The 19,445-nt window shown below is 41.2% G+C and overlaps 1 protein-coding gene across 2 annotated transcripts in view; it reads right to left on the reverse strand.

The window, feature by feature from the left end:
• Nucleotides 1-339: 339 nt before the first annotated feature.
• The window catches only part of fbln2 (fibulin 2), a 72,772-nt gene continuing 53,666 nt past the window's right edge, over nucleotides 340-19,445 (reverse strand). For both annotated transcript variants that reach the window (XM_040003173.1, XM_040003172.1), the window contains exons 9-17: nucleotides 17,214-17,348; nucleotides 10,864-11,001; nucleotides 9,388-9,531; nucleotides 8,233-8,361; nucleotides 7,082-7,207; nucleotides 6,247-6,363; nucleotides 5,377-5,505; nucleotides 3,805-3,928; nucleotides 340-2,051 (exon numbers count right to left, since the gene is read on the reverse strand). In XM_040003173.1, the coding sequence (XP_039859107.1) occupies nucleotides 1,691-2,051; nucleotides 3,805-3,928; nucleotides 5,377-5,505; nucleotides 6,247-6,363; nucleotides 7,082-7,207; nucleotides 8,233-8,361; nucleotides 9,388-9,531; nucleotides 10,864-11,001; nucleotides 17,214-17,348 (1,403 nt within the window). In that variant the 3' untranslated portion in view covers nucleotides 340-1,690. The remainder of the gene's footprint in view (nucleotides 2,052-3,804; nucleotides 3,929-5,376; nucleotides 5,506-6,246; nucleotides 6,364-7,081; nucleotides 7,208-8,232; nucleotides 8,362-9,387; nucleotides 9,532-10,863; nucleotides 11,002-17,213; nucleotides 17,349-19,445) is intronic.

Genomic DNA, 19,445 nt, shown 5'->3' on the forward strand with positions numbered 1-19,445 from the left:
TTTTACAGTGACCCCACCCTCTAGTTTCCAGTTGAACTGTCGTCTATTGGAATATATTAATAGGCTGGAGCGCACACTTTCCGGGTGGGAATACCACAGGGTGGAACACAGACGACGATGTTCCTTGTGGAGCAGCGGAAGAGGTGATAAAAACATTTCAGATAAGAAGTGCCTAATGTGTGCGGCACAGCTGTTTTTCTTCATAATATCTAAATTACTTTATAAGTGTATTAATAGTGGGACCTTCTGACACCAGTAGATGGGGATGTGGGTTCACTGTTGACTGAGGAACCAGCGGTCCAACGTGTGACGGTGTTACTGACGTGGACAAACGCACTCTGACACTGTGACCTTTTATTGACAACGGTTTGATCATCAGTCAGTTTACAGATACAAACGTACATGCTGTGTGAGGCCAGCCTGCAGTTAACGCAGCAGGCTGAGTCAGTCCTGCACACCACACAGGAAATTGTCTAGTGTGTAAAAGAGAATGTGGCTTTTACCCTGAGATAATTACACAGTCAAATAAAAAAGATGCATCTGGTTACAAACTAAAGAGTATAACATGAAACAATAAAATGTAACCTCCCCTATAATAATACTGTCAGTGCTAGAATGACATCATCACTACTTTTTTGTGTGTTTTGAACTCATTTGATCAGATCACATATTCATAAATAATATACACCAAACGCTTGACCAAATCAAAAATTAGGTCCAAAACCGGCAAAATAATAATGAACCCCCCCCCCCGATTACATTAATTTACGTAGTTTTGCTTTTAGTATATTTTATGAGATGGGAGAAAAATGTTTTTCTTTCTTTTTTTAAAATTGGAGAAACGCTCCATTTCCCCTTTGTGTTGCCCAGCTCTGTGGATATGTCACTAACATTTATCATTTACATGTGAAATATGCCAAATCACATAAAATACCAAGTGAAATAAGCATACGATACCAAAATAAATATCCTTTATTTGATTTTTTTTTATCTAAAACTATTGAAAGATTATTTTTTAAACTACACAAATAAAGATTGAAATTGAACGATTTATACTGCTTCCTAGACTTCTGAGACCATTTGTTCTCATATATTCATTTTGTCAGTTTTGGACCTTATCTATGGAAAAGTGGCCACTGTGCATCGTGTGATGTCACCACAGCCACATCACCATCCTGGTGCTTGAGTGTGCCGCATTCTCCTGGATGACAGCTTTTCAGGCCGTTGTAGCATCTCCCTCTCTGTAATGTGAAAATCTCTCAGCTCCTGTGCTGACATATCAGTGAAGTGAGAGGAAAAAACAACACAATCTTACAGTTGTATCTTAAAGCCAGCCAAAGGTGCAAAACATCACCAAAAGGGTAATGAGGGAATAAACCAATAACCGAGACCAGCCAACGTCTATACACACAGTTGAACAGACACTAATAGTGCGAGTGTATAAAAGCTAAATTATGTTTGCTAGAGTGAAGCTGAAAAATACATACGTAGAAATACAAGGTTTTTCAGGAAACATTACTTTCAAGGAAACATAGCAGAGAGCCTGCCATGATAGGAATAATTCAATCTTTGGCAATATTCTACAAGATTCCTAAATCATGCTTTAACCTTTAGAGGCATTACAAAAATCTAAACGCCAAAAATGTTTAGCACCATATGAAATGTCTAGTCTCTGTCTGTCTCTTTGGTATTACATAGTGCTGGGTGTTATGAAGACGTGAATCTTGGCCAAGAATGAAGTGAACGTCCCTTGCCTCAGCAGCTTCATTTCCACGTCTATCAGGAAGTCTTTGGGCTCGCGGACCTTTCTCTGCAGGTAGACGGCACCTGTGAAGCTGTTCAGCTTGCGTGTGCTGAAGTATCCCTCTTCATTCCCCTTTCTGATGCTAATGACAATATGATCTCCAGAGTAGGCCGGGTTAGGGCCAATTCGGAAGATCTGAGCTGGAATGATGATGTTGGTCTCATACGTGAGCTGGTAGTAAGTGATCCACAAGGGAGAGTTCTTACAGTCTAAGGAACTGGCGGGACAGTTGATCCGCTCACAGCGTCTGAAAATGAGCCAGGGAAGATGGTGAGAAGACGTAAGCAAAACATTGTTTGGACACTGTGCTGCTCACTGAACACTCAACACACAAAATGTCTTGACATTACTTTTGTGAACTGGCATCAAATAAATAGAAGTGATCATATAGAACCAATTCTAGATAACGCATCATCTGTGCAAGGGTGGAAAAGGGATATAAGACGGGTAGGGAAGAGATGCCGTTTCTACTGATGGTTTCTTGTTAATCATCACAGACCATGTCAGTAAGCTACAGCAGCCTCTGGGCTTTCAAGACTGTGGGGGCCCATAGAGGTGAAAATCAATGTAAGAAATAACCAGCAAATATGAAAATACTATAAAAGCACATAAAACACAGCAAAATTTGAATAAAACAATGGAAGTAGAAAAAAAAGAAATGTCACAGAAGACAACTGCCATGTTTTTGGGGACGTGACAGACCACCTTGGAAAGTGACACAAGCCATATGAGGGATCCCACTGTGCTTTAACTACATGATTCATATATTACTGTAGATATATGTTTGCTATGAGCTGTTCACTGTCAGCTTGCCACATCTGCAGCTGTTCCATCACCTCAAAAACACTTCTGTTGTGTGGGGTGTTTTGTGAAAGCTTTTGCAGCATTTTCGTCTTCTTTCCTTGTCTATTTTTCAACATCCGTTGTGTTTATGCAGCATTTTTCTTCTTCTGCATTTGTTGCAGTGCCTTTCCCTTCTCTACACTCCCTGAACATTTTGAACCAAGCTGCAGCGTGATGCAAAATCATTTGCTTCTTAAAGCACATGTGATTTTTCCATTGCTACTGGAGTGCTATTGAAAAGAGGTAGCATGTAGCAGCACTGCTCTTTCACATCACTGCCCCCTGCTGCAAGGATTCCATAATAACATAGATGAAGACTGTGGATGCCAGTGGAAATCAGAAGCCTTTGTGGGTCTTTCCCACAGTGCAATCTGAAGCTCCGTGACTGTTTATCCATCACACATCAGAATTTACAGCCTGGAGTTATCGTTGTAGTGCACCGTAATATTTGCACAACTCACATCAAGACAAGAGTGCCTAGGAACCTAATACGGGAAGACCAAGACACATTTTAATCTTAGCTGTCTGTCCGTGACTGCCAAGTCTGCTCATGAATGAAAGATGTCTCTCCATGGGGAGCCAAGAGATGTCACACTGAGGGTAATAAGGTGTCTCTAGGTAACACTGATAAGACGTCTCTTGTGGGCCGACAGGGGAGTGTGTGTGTGTGTGTGTGTGTGTGTGTGTGTGTGTGTGTGTGTGAGAGTGTGTGTGTGTGAGTGTGTGTGTGTGGTGTTGCTGTTCAGTGGAGCGTAGAGCAGGGAGAGCTGCAGAGACGGCTCTGGGAAGCACCGAGCTGATCAAAGCCATCTGACTTCTTCACACAGCGGATGTGAATCATGTTCAGTTAAACAAGCTCACAGCTAACAAGGCCCTTCTGTGCAGAACACTGCGCTGTACGCACATCGACGTATAATGTTTCACAGCCTGAGAGGATCTGGACAGAAACCGTATACACAGATATAGGCCAATGCAGCCGGAGACTGCAAAAACAAATTTTATTGGACCTGTTTACAAAGACAACTCAAATATGGAAACTTATAATACCCTGATGTTCTAATGAGCCTTAACCTCGGCATACTTTGATGTAGTAAAAACCTGACTCTGAGCCAAAAGCGTAAAACTTTAGCAGGGGAGAAAATATAAATCTGACTCACGTGTTTGACACTTTCTTGTAGTGTTGAGGGCAATCAAAGGAGAGACACCTGAAGCCTCCCTGAAGGTTGTAGCAGGTCTGCCCAGTGGAGCAGTTGTGGGTGCCAGTTGTGCACTCATCAATATCTGGAAAAAGAGCCAACAATAAATCTAATAAATATCATCATTTTGATATGATAGGCTTTTGTGACCCAATCTGAATGTGTTGTGCAGTGGTCAGTGGTTGTGGTTACCTCTGATGATCAACTCCAAGAATAGGAGACAGACACAGACTAAATGCAACGTGTCTGGATACACTCATTATTCAGAATGACCTGCACTACTCTGAAACTGTGTGGGTGTCCTACTGGAACAGCCGCATGGCTGGGTGTTGGTACCAGTGCAGGCTGGAGCACCCTGTCCAGTCCCATTACCACTAAAAATGATCACAGTTGCAAATCTGCATCAACAGCCCAACCTCAGTCAACTTCAGCCAGTTGCAGCACGGTGATGTTGAGCATACGGTGTTTAGACTACAATGACTAAAACCAATCATAGAATAGATTTGGTTGTTCTACACAATCAAAACAATGCAGTGAGAAATGCATCTGATCTAAGCAGAGACTAAACATGTTTATGACATAAAACATTGTTGTCATCTATCATTGATGATGATTGGGATGCAGATACAGGCATCCCTGTATTTGCATCCCCTTGGCACTGTGTATGTAATCATAAAGTGGGAAAACTTTGAGTTAGGTTTGCTGTCAAAATTCCACAAGAGTAACAAAAAATCCATTAACTTGGCAAGAAAGGAAATTTCCATAAATGTCTAGCACCAAATTGAACCACTGTTACACTTCTCAAACAATATCAGTTAATAAGGGCTATACAATATGAGCAAAAGTTATACAGTAGTGCAGTTTGAATTTAAGGATTAATAAGTTAAGTGAAAATTGGGTAGAAAAGGGAGAAACTCATTAAACCCATAGGTATGCATAGGTAGAGCAGTAAATGTTCTCTCCCAGATTCAGATTTAGTGTGCTGCTGTTTGCGTAGGGCAGCACGGTGGCGCGGTGGTTAGCACTGAGAAGAGTTTGATTTCACCAACTAGCCGGGCTTTTCTGGAGCTTGCATGTTCTCCCCGTGTTTGCGTGGGTTCTCTTCAGGTACTCCAGCTCCCTCCCACAGTCCAAAGACATGCAGTTAGTGGGGTTACTTAGGTTGATTGGAAACTCATAGGTGTGAATGTGAGTGTGAATGGTTGGCAATTTCTATGTGTTAGCCCTGCGACAGACAGGTGACCTGTCCAGGGTGTACCCTAGCTCTCGCACTGTGGGTAAGTAGAAGAGAATGGATGGATGGATGCTGCAATTTGCTCAATCTATTCTTTAACAGCCTGTCACACTAAGTGTACCCACTGCATTTTTAACAAGATTTCTTTGACTTTTTTTTAAAGTCTATCTATTAATGTAATAGTTACTACATGCATATAACAGCACTGACAGAAAGGTTTTCAATGCTCCAGTCAAACAGTACAAAAATGTAACCTGCATCAGGTCCAAGAAGACGATTACTGTATATATCAGCCTCACCTTTGCAGGTGCGTCCGTTGGCAGCCATGACATATCCATGAGGTGGACAGGCACACTGATAGCTGCCTGCAGTGTTAACACACTGGAAGGCACAGAGGTTCCCGATGCTCTGGGAGCACTCGTCAATATCTGTGTAAAACACACACATGCACATCTCGTCACTGTGATTAAACTGTGAGGAAAGAAAGGTTCAAAAGCAGTCGGGCTTTTCAGCTTTATCTCGAGCATTGTGTGTGTATCTTATGTGGAACATCAACTACATGGCATCAGGAGAAGTTCTCTGCAGCTGGAACATCAGCCCCTTTTATGGGAAATTTATACCAACACATTTACCTCTGTTTTATAGAAAACCATTCCTGGGGTAGGTTATTTTGGTATTGATTGTCCTGTCTGATTTCATACATCACTCATCCGATTTCTCTACTGTGAAACTAACAGCAAGAGAACGACAGTCTAATTTTAAAGGTGTTCTATGTATTCATCATTTGAAGCATGTTTTTCTGTTGTTGGCTTTCCTGACACAACCCCAAAAAGGATGTGTGTCTTCAGCAGGAGTTGAACCAGCAACTGCGTAAACCACTATAATGCAGCTATAGCGTATTATATATGTAAGTGCAGTCTGTGTATGGTTTTGGATAATAGAAACACTTCAGTAAATGCAGCTGAGGTTCACAACTCTCTGACTGAGTAAATCACAAGTGTTTGTGGGTAACTATTTGTTAAATTTCACACATGTATCTAATTAGATGTGTCTAAATGTGTTGACTGTAAATTATATAAACTGTAGGAATAGAGCAGTATGCTGGACTGAGGTCTCCATCGATCTCTCTGAAGTGTTTCTACCACACTGGCAACCTTGGAAGAAAATACCTTCACAGGTGTGCCCATCATCTTTCAGGTAGTAGCCTGGGCGACAATAGCATTGATATGAGCCATAGATGTTGGCACACTCCTGGCTACAAGGGTTTTGGTCACACTCATTTGTATCTGAGCACAGAAACAAAAAAATACAATCATAAAATTAGACATAAATGTGTAAATATTTATGCAAGCTGTATGTTAGGAGTTAGATAGAAAAAACAAATATTTGTATGTATATGTTGTAATGTTGCTGCCTCCCCAAACACCTTTGCTGCTCTAGTCATTTATCCAAGACACTTTGTTCAAGACAAGTAACTTGAAAAAAATCGATCTTAAAAGCGATAATCAAAACCCAATGATATCCTTCAGGCAAGTGTTTATCTATAAACCTCGATGAACGCTAAGCTTCACCTTTGGAACAGAAACATTTACATCTGGATTAAGTTCCTTCAGTCACGTCTGTGACAAGCTGGACATAACGTGAATCATGACCGGCTTTGCTCTCTGAAGCACAGTCACAGCTCCAGCATGCTGACGACTGACAGCACCTGAACCAGGAAACTATTATTATTACTCTTATCCCAGAGATGGAGACTAAATTAAATGCCAACGGAAAATAGTCTTTATTGATAACAGTGACTTACAAAGGAGACATAAACAGTTTCTCATCAATATACTTAATCTCCAAAGTCTGTGCAAAGACTGCTTTTGCCTTTTGATGCTGATGTTGTGCCCGGAGGCTCGCCTCTGTGATTTAAGTTCTTCATGAAAAATAAGACGGTCTGTCTAAACAAGGTGGCATTTAAATTTTCAATATGTCAGAGGAACAAACTGTCTAGCTTACCTTCGCAGTTCTTGCCGTCGAATGCGAGGGAGAAGCCAGCTGTGCATGAGCAGCGGTAGGAGCCTGGGGTGTTTTCACACTTCTGGGCGCAGAGCCTGCCAGAATAGCGCCAGCACTCATTTACATCTGTCAGTACAAAAACAGGAGCTATTAGGCAGCAGATAGCCTTGAGGCCCACCAAGGACTCAACACACATACTCGATGAGCTTCCCTTGAAGGCCATCCCTCTTTTAAGCCAGCTTTCTTTTGATTGGCTGCTTCTCAGAAGCTTAAGGTTTGTCCAAACACCTATTGCGTGGGATTTTTGATGAATAGGAATACACACAATTGTAATACACGACAACAAAAACTAAAAAAATAACATATTAGGTCAACATTGAAGTAACTACAGCATACGCTCCAATTTCCTGAAAAATAAAACCCAGTTAAATATGACTTTCTTAAAATAAACACTCAATGTTAAATATTATTGGCTAATTCTTCACAATTTGTTCAGTTAAATTCAGATCAATTCAATTTCAGTTATGTAGTTCAAAATCCCGTTCATTTTACCGTGTCATTATTTATTTAACAAAAAATGGAGCAAAATGCAGAAACAGTGAGTAAAAAACTAAGTACATCCCGTGATTCAGTACCTTGTAGAACCATCTTTAACAACAATAACTTCAAGTAATCATTTTCTACATCCCTTTATTAGTCTCTCATATTCTTTTTTATAACGTTGCTTCAGTTCATTGAGATTTGCTTACACACAGCTCTGGTAAAATTACAGTGTGTAAAATGTCAGCTGAGTTCTGTTTACGTACTCTTTAGAACATTTAAGCCTGCTTGCTGACATCTGCCTGGAGACTGGACGGTTGCATGTCTAATCTGCTGACAATTAATAATTATGAGAATTATGAGAATATCAGCAATAAATATGCTTTATGTTTCGTTCAAGAATTGAAATCCACAAATAATAAGCATTTTTTACAAATGATAGGCTGAAAGTGTAGAAAGTGTTATCCAACCCAATTTGGTCAAATCTGACATCATAACAGAAAAGCTCTGATTCAGTGAGCCGACGTTTGCACCCATAGCTTCTCTGGTTTCATAAAGTGAACCTTCAGTCTGAACATCTTCACTTGCAGACGTCACACAGTGATACGTACCAGTGCAGACTTTGCGTAAGGCGTTATACTGGTAGCCTGTCTGGCAGTCGCAGCGGTAGCTGCCGGGGAGGTTGTGACAGATCTGGCCCACTCCACAGCGGTGCGTCCCCATCTGACACTCGTCAGTGTCTACGCAGGCAGAAAGAAAGATGAAGCACTTCAACAGTGACCCACTGAGCACCCGAGAGGGTATAACTTAAACACAGCTAAGGCTTGTTACAGTACAAAAAGACCAGGCATCAATGTTCTCACTCTCTGGGTATTATTATTTTGTTATTTATGTTTTTAAAATGATTTTTATTTTTAAATTATTTTGGAAAATAATTGTTGGTGTGTATCAGAATAAATATTTTCTTGGGAGAACAATTTATTAAAAACAACAATTACAGACCACTTAGGGTTAGTTTAGGGAACCAGTGAGTATTTCAGACAATGGGCACAATAAAGCTTTATTAGTCAATTTCCTTATTTGTGTGTAATACTTTTAAAAATATGGGGGAGTGGTGTGAAGATAGAAAAATGAATGAGTAGGAAGCAAGATTTTAAATGGCAGGGACAACGGCAGGCCTGTGGGATGGGAGCTAAAACTGGATCTATTCAATACAGAATCACTACTATGGTAGAGTAAATGGCACACGTCATCAACATACAGCACAGGCAACGACTGCAATCTGCTTGCGACCAACGTAAAGTCACAAGGAGGTTTCTGATACAGCACCCTCTTTGTGACTCTCGGCGGCAACATTTCCTCTTGCTCATCGACATCTTGATCAAACAAATCACTCAGTACTTGCATTGTCATTTATAAGAATACAATTAAATGAAGCATAATTTGACACCATTTAAGAACTGCATGTAAGCTGAACAAGATTTAGTTGTTCTCATTTTAAGCAGTTTTGAGTACCAAAGCAGCAACTGAGTGAGAGCATCGATGCATGGTCTTTTAGAAAAACTCTTGTGCCACAACTGTACGATGACCTTTAACTGAAAGAATAGAAGTGATTATAAATAATATTCACTCTTGCATTTTTCCTGGTTGTATCTAATCGATTGAACCTGTGTCTTGGTCAACAACAGGGCCATCAGTGCTTTCATTCACACCTTTCCACAACACCATCCTCCTGTGTGAGTGGTGTATGTTGTGCTAAACCTCACCAACACACTTGGCTCCATCAGGGCTGGCGTGGTAACCATGGCTACACATCACAATCTTCTTCTGGCACGTGTAGGAGCCAACGGTATTGATACAGTTAAAGCCTGAACTGCAGGGCTCAGTCAGGCTGCTGCACTCGTTTATATCTGCAGAGTCAAAAAGATCAAGAATGAAGCTGCGACTGCGTGGAGGATCAATCCTGATAGCCTTAAGATTACTTCAATTCAATTTTATTTATACAGCATCAAATCACACCAACAGTCTTCTCAAGGTGCTTTATATTGTAAGGTAGACCCTACAATAATACATACAGAGAAAATCCTCCCACCCTCAGACAGATCTGTGATGTATGTGCAGTCATCTGCAGGGAGACATTACCACTGATGATTACTTGCTCTGCTTTGGCTGTAGATCAGCCGAGGTACACGGGGCAGTTTTATGACATCAGGAGCACCCAGAGGTGAATATTATGTTTCGCTCATTTTGCAGTGATGCTGCCCTGCACGGTACTGAGAAAAGTGCAAGTAATCCAAAGAAAATTGGATTACATTCTGTTTAATCTTTGTGTTAGCACAGTGATTTGTGTTGAAGTGAGCTCAGGAACAAGAGAAAATCTGAAGTCTTGTCAAATACTTTTTCACAGGTACAGCGTGACATCTTGCTATGATAAAGAATCCTTTAAAAAAATTCCTGAATCCAGTGGTGAGCTCAGCTTAATGCTCTGAGGGCTAAGTCATCATCAGCGCTTTCACCAACCCTAATGCTAACTCCAGAATATGTCACTTCTGTTACATTACTCTCACAAGAATCAAGAATTAAGAAGTAAATGCAAATCCATAAGTTTTTGGGTAGCCTTCCTACCAAACAGATACAGAAGTGAGCTAATTGCATAAAGTGCTCGGCAGAGGTAAGAGCTTTTACCACTCATGGACCACTGTGTCTTATCATGTGTGTAAACTGTGTCAGAAAGATGACTTTACTATACATAGACTGATCAAACGTATTGTTGTGCATAATCACTGCCCCAAAAGACCCATGTTAGCAATCTCTTGATATCAGTCACCAGCAACGCCATCGGAGGTTAGGTGTATGTTCTTACTTTGGTTAACCTTTTAACCCCCCTTTCACCTATTTGGAACACTCAGAAAGCTTTACATAACACAATAACTGTAATGCAAAAATGAAGAAAAGACACTTGATTTAAAATCTTTTAGTTTGAAACTCTTAAGAAATATCAAGATAGTTAAAGCCTGGTTAAAAGACAGTTAAACATCAAGAGTCCGAGTAGTACTGCAGCATGGAAAAACACACAGACACAGGCACAATGCAGAGTAAGTTTGATGGATGGCTCTGCTAAAGAGGCTCATTTTGCTTAAGATTTGTCCTTACAAAGAATAGGACCAACTCTATCAGCTGTTTACTGGTCCTGAGTTAGGATGTAATGCTACCCAGCCTGGAGAGTATGGGCAGTCTCTTACCAATACAGTTGCCATGAGAGTCCTGTGTGAAGCCACTGATGCACTTCTGTTTGGGATTACACAGGAAAGAGCCCACCGTATTCTCACACACAAGGCCCATGCCACAGTTATGAGTTCTCATCGTGCACTCATCAATGTCTGTAAAGAAGGAATAGATTTGCATTAGTTTATCTGCACAAAGCAATCTCTCAATGCATTATTCTGTTACAAGAGGCTCTGTAAATTTAGCTCGAGCTCTCCGGCTGTTAGTAGTACAGCAGGGGGCACTGTGACTCAAGCACAGAACATTTACACACTTTGACTCTGTCAGTGTTTAACTGGAGGGAAGAATTCAATGAAAACATCGCTTGATTCGACTCTGCAATTAACAGAAGTTGAACAGAACTTAAATGACAGCTATTGAATCTCATGAGCAATATGAGAGTTTTTTCCTTTTTTTCATGCCGCAAGTAGTTCATTTTATCCTGGGTCCTCTGAGCAGGTCTTAATTTGACTTTTCTCTGTTGTTAATATCAGAGGGATACTCTTCCAACATTCTGTCACTGCTTTCATATAACTAATTACTTTTTTTGCCTGCTGGATGGTTGACTAGATACTACCTTCATGTTATGCTTATACTGATTAGTCCTCTGTGATACGAGTCACATGAGCTTCAAAGTGCAGCACCACCAATCCTGCTCTTTGGTTGATTATCTTGTAACATATTGAACCTTGGTATCTGCTTAAACCCACACTTTACTGTTTGGGCCAAGGAAACATGAACTTCCTGTCTTTATGACGATTTGCTTAGTGAGCCTAAATTAGGTGACTTTGGGTAATTGTTTTTGTATTAAAAGTAGTCAAAGATGTTGTCATGTTGTTTGAACAAATCCTTGATTTGAAATATTTACCTATTAACATACCAGAACAACCCTTTAAGTTGACACGTAGGTAAGGTCAAAAGTTTTAAAGGTATGCAAGCACTTGAGTCACAGAGGGGCAGTTCGGTTGGGATTAAATCCACCCAGAACTGTATTTATTCTGTCTTATGTTAGCGCTCGCTATTATGCTGACATAGACCATTTGCAAGACATGGATCATATGATACCCAAACAGTCTAATAAATAAGCTGGCCATTTTCAAATTATTGCATTAGCTAATGAAATAACCATCACCAAAACCACAGAGCATTGTTAATCTAGAGCTAGCTAGCTAACGCTATACGAGCTAATGAAGGACAATAAAAACAACAGCCAAATTAGGGGTTTGGTATTATTCGGTTTAGACAGGCTGTTGTCCAACATACACAACACAGAATACATAAAATACAACATAATGCTACCGTCAGTCTTGTGTATATCTTGTAATTATTTTGGTTGATGCAGGCTTGCACACTGTCTGTGAGTATATGCTGCATACCAATGTGACTAATACTCAGTGAATATATTTAGTCTCCTTTAAGATGCAGTTGACAAAGTATGGCAGGAATGTTGCAGTAAAAATGAATTTTGCATATTTCTGCATCACTAGTGTTAATTTGATCTAAATAAGTGAGGAAACAAGGATCTAGGACAGTACAACAGCAGCAGCACCTATTGCATTAATAATGATGCACTACAGTACACTGCAGTCTTGTATTCATGGATTTATGACCCCCAAAGGATTTCCAATAATATGTGTTTTCAGTAATACCGCTAAAAAGATCAGTAGAGAGGAGGAGGTGACAAACAATAGGACCAGAATGGCTTGTGTGTGAATCAATAATATGCTGCCTCAGTTTGAGCCAGCATGCTGGGCTTGCTTGCTTCTTGTTTCTGGACCCTCTTAAAATTTCTGAAAAAGTGGCAACAGTGAGTCCCACACTCCAACACAAACACGAACCCCAGCCAAAGGTAAGTGCCAAGATGTGGAATTACAACAGAGGAAATCTCACAATAAGAAGACAGCAGCTATACCTTGACACACATAAATACAGGGAGTGCAGAATCATTAGGCAAATGAGTATTTTGTCCACATCATCCTCTTCATGCATGTTGTCTTACTCCAAGCTGTATAGGCTCGAAAGCCTACTACCAATTAAGCATATTAGGTGATGTGCATCTCTGTAATGAGAAGGGGTGTGGTCTAATGACATCAACACCCTATATCAGGTGTGCATAATTATTAGGCAACGTCCTTTCCTTTGGCAAAATGGGTCAAAAGAAGGACTTGACAGGCTCAGAAAAGTCAAAAATAGTGAGATATCTTGCAGAGGGATGCAGCAGTCTCAAAATTGCAAAGCTTCTGAAGCGTGATCATCGAACAATCAAGCGTTTCATTCAAAATAGTCAACAGGGTCGCAAGAAGCGTGTGGAAAAACCAAGGCGCAAAATAACTGCCCATGAACTGAGAAAAGTCAAGCGTGCAGCCGCCAAGATGCCACTTGCCACCAGTTTGGCCATATTTCAGAGCTGCAACATCACTGGAGTGCCCAAAAGCACAAGGTGTGCAATACTCAGAGACATGGCCAAGGTAAGAAAGGCTGAAAGACGACCACCACTGAACAAGACACACAAGCTGAAACGTCAAGACTGGGCCAAGAAATATCTCAAGACTGGTTTTTCTAAGGTTTTATGGACTGATGAAATGAGAGTGAGTCTTGATGGGCCAGATGGATGGGCCCGTGGCTGGATTGGTAAAGGGCAGAGAGCTCCAGTCCGACTCAGACGCCAGCAAGGTGGAGGTGGAGTACTGGTTTGGGCTGGTATCATCAAAGATGAGCTTGTGGGGCCTTTTCGGGTTGAGGATGGAGTCGAGCTCAACTCCCAGTCCTACTGCCAGTTCCTGGAAGACACCTTCTTCAAGCAGTGGTACAGGAAGAAGTCTGCATCCTTCAAGAAAAACATGATTTTCATGCAGGACAATGCTCCATCACACGCATCCAAGTACTCCACAGCGTGGCTGGCAAGAAAGGGTATAAAAGAAGAAAAACTAATGACATGGCCTCCTTGTTCACCTGATCTGAACCCCATTGAGAACCTGTGGTCCATCATCAAATGTGAGATTTACAAGGAGGGAAAACAGTACACCTCTCTGAACAGTGTCTGGGAGGCTGTGGTTGCTGCTGCACGCAATGTTGATGGTGAACATCATCTCCTCCTCCATCCCAGACACCACAGATCCGCTGCAGTTCGCCTACAGATCCAACAGATCCACAGAGGATGCCATCGCCCACGTCCTACACACCACTCTCAGCCACGTGGACAAGAAACAGGGTAACTATGTGCGAATGCTGTTTGTTGATTACAGTTCAGCGTTTAACACAATAGTGCCCTGCAGACTGTTCACAAAGCTGAGGGATCTGGGACTCAACAGCCGTCTGTGTGCATGGGTGTTGGACTTCCTCACTGGCAGAACTCAGGTGGTGAGGGTGGGTAGATGCGTCTCTAACAGCATCACCATCAACACAGGAGCACCTCAGGGATGTGTCCTCTCGCCACTGCTCTACTCCCTCTACACTTCAGACTGTGTGGCCACCCACGGCTCCAACACCATTGTGAAGTTTGCTGACGACACAGTGGTGTTGGGTGCCATCTCCAACAACGATGAGACGGCCTACATGGATGAAGTGAAGAATCTGGCATCATGGTGCCAGGACAATCACCTCCAGCTGAACGTCAGCAAGACCAAGGAGCTGGTGGTGGACTTCAGAAGGGGTCAGCACAGAGACTACAAGCCCATTATCATCAATGGAGCTCCAGTGGAGAGGGTGCAGTCCTTCAAGTATCTCGGTGTCCACATCTCCTCAGACCTGACATGGGCTGCCCACATTCAGGTCCAGACCAAAAAGGCTAGGCAGTGCCTGTATCACCTACGACAACTGAGGAAGTTCAGGGTCTCTCCAAAGATCCTCAGGATTTTCTATACAGGCGCTGTGGAGAGCATCCTCACACAGAACATGACATCGTGGTTTGGGAACAGCTGTGTGAAGGACCAAAAAGCTCTCCAGAGAGTGATCCGTACAGCAGAACGCTGCTGCAGGATTGCTCTACCCCCGCTTCAGGACACCTACACCAGGAGATGCCGGACTAGAGCAGCGCAGATACTGAAGGACCCGTCCCATCCTGGCAACAAACTGTTCCAACTTCTGCAATCTGGTAGAAGGTTCCGCATCTTCCGGGCAAGGACGGAGAGACTCAAGAGGAGCTTCTATCCCCAAGCCATCCGTGCCCTAAACACACACACCCGCCCTCTCACATCATCTCACATCATCTATAATTGACTGAGACAGGACTCTCTTCCAGACACTAAACCAAGGCACAATGTACATTTCAATTCCTTTAATTTTAAATATGTTTATATTGTCTATCCTGTAAAATAGTCAGATGTCTATTCATATTAATGTACAGAATCCACCTGCTTGCTGCTACTACTGCACATTCACCCAATGTATATACTACATATATATATATATATATAATGTTCTTCCTCTACACCCCCCCCAATTTTTTTGCACATGTCGAGGAGCGTGTCAGGCTACATTTCACTGTGTGTTATACTTGTATAATTATGCATGTGACAAATAAAGAACCTTGAACAGATCAAAACACTGACAGAATCCATGGATGGCAGGCTTTTGAGTGTCCTTGCAAAGAAAGGTGGCTATATTGGTCGCTGATTTGTTTTTGTTTTGTTTTTGAATGTCAGAAATGTATATTTGTGAATGTGGAGATGTTATATTGGTTTCACTGGTAAAAATAAATAATTGAAATGGGTATATATTTGTTTTTTGTTAAGTTGCCTAATAATTATGCACAGTAATAGTCACCTGCACACACAGATATCCCCCTAAAATAGCTAAAACTAAAAACAAACTAAAAACTACTTCCAAAAACATTCAGCTTTGATATTAATGAGTTTTTTGGGTTCATTGAGAACATGGTTGTTGTTCAATAATAAAATTATTCCTCAAAAATACAACTTGCCTAATAATTCTGCACTCCCTGTATGTGTTCGATGAAATGTTTAAATGGAGTATCGTTAATATTCAAAATGTCAAAAGATTTTAAATTATTTTCTTCCCATCTGTAATTAGATTCCTGTAACTTTCTCTTTGTGTAATTTTTATTTTTAGTGTCTCATAATTTAATGTTTAAATGAAGCTGACTCCCAGTTTTTGTCAGCCTCTGTACATAAGCCTTTATTAAATATATGACATTGATGCTGAAATTTCTACAGCTTCACAATAACTACATTAAACTATAAGAAATATGGCTCACCAATGCTAGTTTAAACAAAGTATTTTCTTTAGTAAAACTCCCTTGCTTTTTGTTGTTCGTGCTGTAAATGGCTACAGCACTTGCTGTATTCTTGTATTCTTGATGTGTAGCTGCTAAGTGAAAAGAAATGAGAGATGCTGAGTGCATCAAGCCCTCAGCAGCCTGGGCCTATTGCAGCAGAACTAAGGGCTGGTTCCGGATCATCGGAGCCAGCTCTAACTGTAGACTTTATGCCAAAGGAAAGTTTTACTGTAAACTTAATCTTGTCTGACTCCCAAATGCAAGCTAGGAACTAATTCTACAGAAGAGGGGTCCGAAAGCTGCAGGCCCTGCCCATTCTACTTTTAAAATACCCCAGGAACCACAAGTAAACCAGCTGTCTGAGAGCAACGTGCTGCATTGGTGTGATATGACACTATGAGGTCTTTAAGATGGCACCTGATTGCGTGGCTGAGTACAACAATCTCAGTTTTATCTGAATTTAGAAGCAGGAAATTAGAGGTCATCTGAATGGCACTGGAAATGTATGCCTTCCAATAATACTGCCTAAGGGAAGCATGTATAATGTAAATATTGCTCTCAACATTGAACCCTGTGGAATTCCATGATTAACCTTAGCGTGAGAGGAAGATTCCCCATTTACATGAACAAATTGGAGTCTATTAAACAGACTGCAGTGCCGTACCTTTAATACCTTTAATACAGAGAGGTCGTATCTCTGTAGTAAAATATAGTTATCACATACAAAGTGATCAGAGACCATAAGAAGAGCATTTGTAGCCTTCACTGGTGCTGTTTCTGCACTATGATGAATTCTGAACGGTGAAACTCTTCAAACAAACAAATCCCTCTGCAGATGATCTTGAATTACTCATTCATAAAAAGAAGATTGAGATTGGTCTATAATTAGTTAAGACAGCTGGGTCAAGTGATTTTGCTTTTATATCACTGTCCTTGCTTTTGTTTTTACAAAACCAAATCATCCTGAAAATAAAAAAAAATCCTGCATATTATATTGAAGAAGACATAATTTCCACCAGCTATTTCAGAGGCTCTGGAAATGACTGCTGGGTAAATTGGTTTAATGAAACACATCAGGATCAATGAACTCACCCTCGCAAAGACTGTTCCGCAGCTGGTAACCAGCAGGACAAGTGACCTGCAGCTCGCACACAAATGAACCCACTGTGTTCACACAGCGCTGGCTGGGCTTGCAACTGTGGGCACCAGTCACGCACTCATCCACATCTGCAGAAAAAGACAATGGTGACTGTGTGTGAGACAGAGGGAGGGAGGGAAGATAACAGGGGGTGCAAGAATATGATGTGGAGGTGAGCTTGCTGATGGACGGGTCCCGTGCATAATTTTGCCCCCGTGCTCAGGCTCTCCGAGCGTCACAGAGATCGAGCTCAGTGAGTTGGCAACAGATGGACAGCAGCAAAACTTCAAATGAAAAGTCTCTCTTATGCCTAAGAATTTGTGGCAGAACAGGAAATTACAAGTTTTTGCTTTTGCTTACATGAAAACCATCTAGCTGGGAAGCCTCAGGCATGAACGTCATTCAGTGCTCCAGCTAAAAACCAAGAGTTGCAGTGAAATGTACAGCTGAGCTCATTAATACTTCAAAAACAACAAACAGAGGCTCTTCTACCAGAATAATTGGAAGAGAAAAGGATGTAGACGGAGAGAAACAGGCCTTAGCTTGAAGAATACCACATCATCTGTCAAACATGGTGAAGGCAATGTTATGGCATGGGTCTGGTGTTTCTTGATTATGATGATGATAGAAGTAGTAAGCTGAATTTTTCGGTGTACAGGTGTGCACTGTGCTCAGATTCAGCCAAATGTTGCTAAATTAATTGCAAATTCCTTCACAGTCCAAATGGATAATGAGCCAAAGCGTTCTGCAAAAGCAAGATTGTTTTCAGGGCAAATAATCTGGATATTAATCAGTGGCCAAGTCATTCATCTTTTCTCAACCCAACAGAGCATGCTTTTCAGGTACTTAAGAAAAAATTGAATGCAAAGAGACCCACAAGCAAGCAGAAAATGAAGGCAGCTGCAGTAAACGCCTAGCTCAGCATCTCAGGGGAGGAAATGGAGCATTTGGTGATGTCCATGTGTGCTAGGCAGACACTAACTGCAAAAAATAGCAATCTTTATAAACTTTATAAACCTAAATGAACCAATAATCTATTAACTCAGCTGTATTCCTGCTGTTACTTTTGTAGGGAGGTGGCCATCACGGTGCAGTGTAGGTAGGTATGTCATAAATCTAACACATTATTATCCTATAATTTAATTTTATCCTCCCACCACCCCAGACAACCTCATTATAAGAACTTTATTAATCTATCGGTCTCTTAACCCCCTAAATTCCCAGTTATCACTGGATGGCACTCATTCTAATGCTGTGCAATCTACATATGTAATGTTTCTTCTTTTTAAATTGTTCTCCCAAGTTTGGGCAAAAAACAAAGAAAATTGTTTGTGTAACTAACACGCAAGACGAAAATTTCAATTCCCCCCCAAAAAAGGCTGTTTGTCCTTTCTCCAGCCTTTAGGGCTACAGCTGAGGTTATCACCACTCATGACCTCACAGGGTTAACATCCACCAGCTCATCAGCTACCTTTAAAGGTTTAAGGTTAAGGTCAGGGTTCAGTTAACATCCACCTCTTTTTAGAGGTAATAATTTAAATGTCTTCAAACTGGAACACCTGGAATAAACAAGCTTTACGTGAAAGATAACCTTTAAAAATGTGTCTATTTACTGCAGCATGTGGCCAATAGATGACCAAGTTGAGTTTTGTTTGTTCCTTTGTAATATTTGACTTTGAAGAAGTCAAACTGAAAATAACAGGTCTTGGCAAAAGCTACATGATATTTTGCTTGTTAAGCGTGTTTGTGTGAAATGAAAAAACAGTTGGGAGCCTTTAAATCTTTATCAGTCAAACTGTGCAGCAGCCAGTAAACAGGCGCTGTTGATTTATGACAGCAGTGGCCTTGTGCTGAGACAGTGGATCGCCGCTCTGTCGTGGCTCGTCTTTATCAAACGGCTGCATTCCCTTATCACGCATCACATGCGAGGCCGATTAGTTGGATGCACTGATAGGGTAACACTGGGATTATTGTGTGTGTGTATGTGTGTTTGTTTGTGTGTGGCAGCCATCCACATTTGAAGATCACCCCAAAATATAGTGCATTCCACAGGGAACCAGACAAAAAAGGTGTTGTACAAAATATGCTGGAGAAAACAAAAATCTGGAACAAGAGGGAACATATTCTCCTGTGCTCCCCGTGTGTGTGTTTGAGTGCCAGCAATCCCTTTTTGAAAAGTCTTTGTC

Source organism: Simochromis diagramma, unplaced genomic scaffold (assembly GCF_900408965.1).
Source record: "Simochromis diagramma unplaced genomic scaffold, fSimDia1.1 OVJJ01000646.1, whole genome shotgun sequence".
NCBI classification, from domain to species: Eukaryota; Metazoa; Chordata; class Actinopteri; order Cichliformes; family Cichlidae; genus Simochromis; species Simochromis diagramma.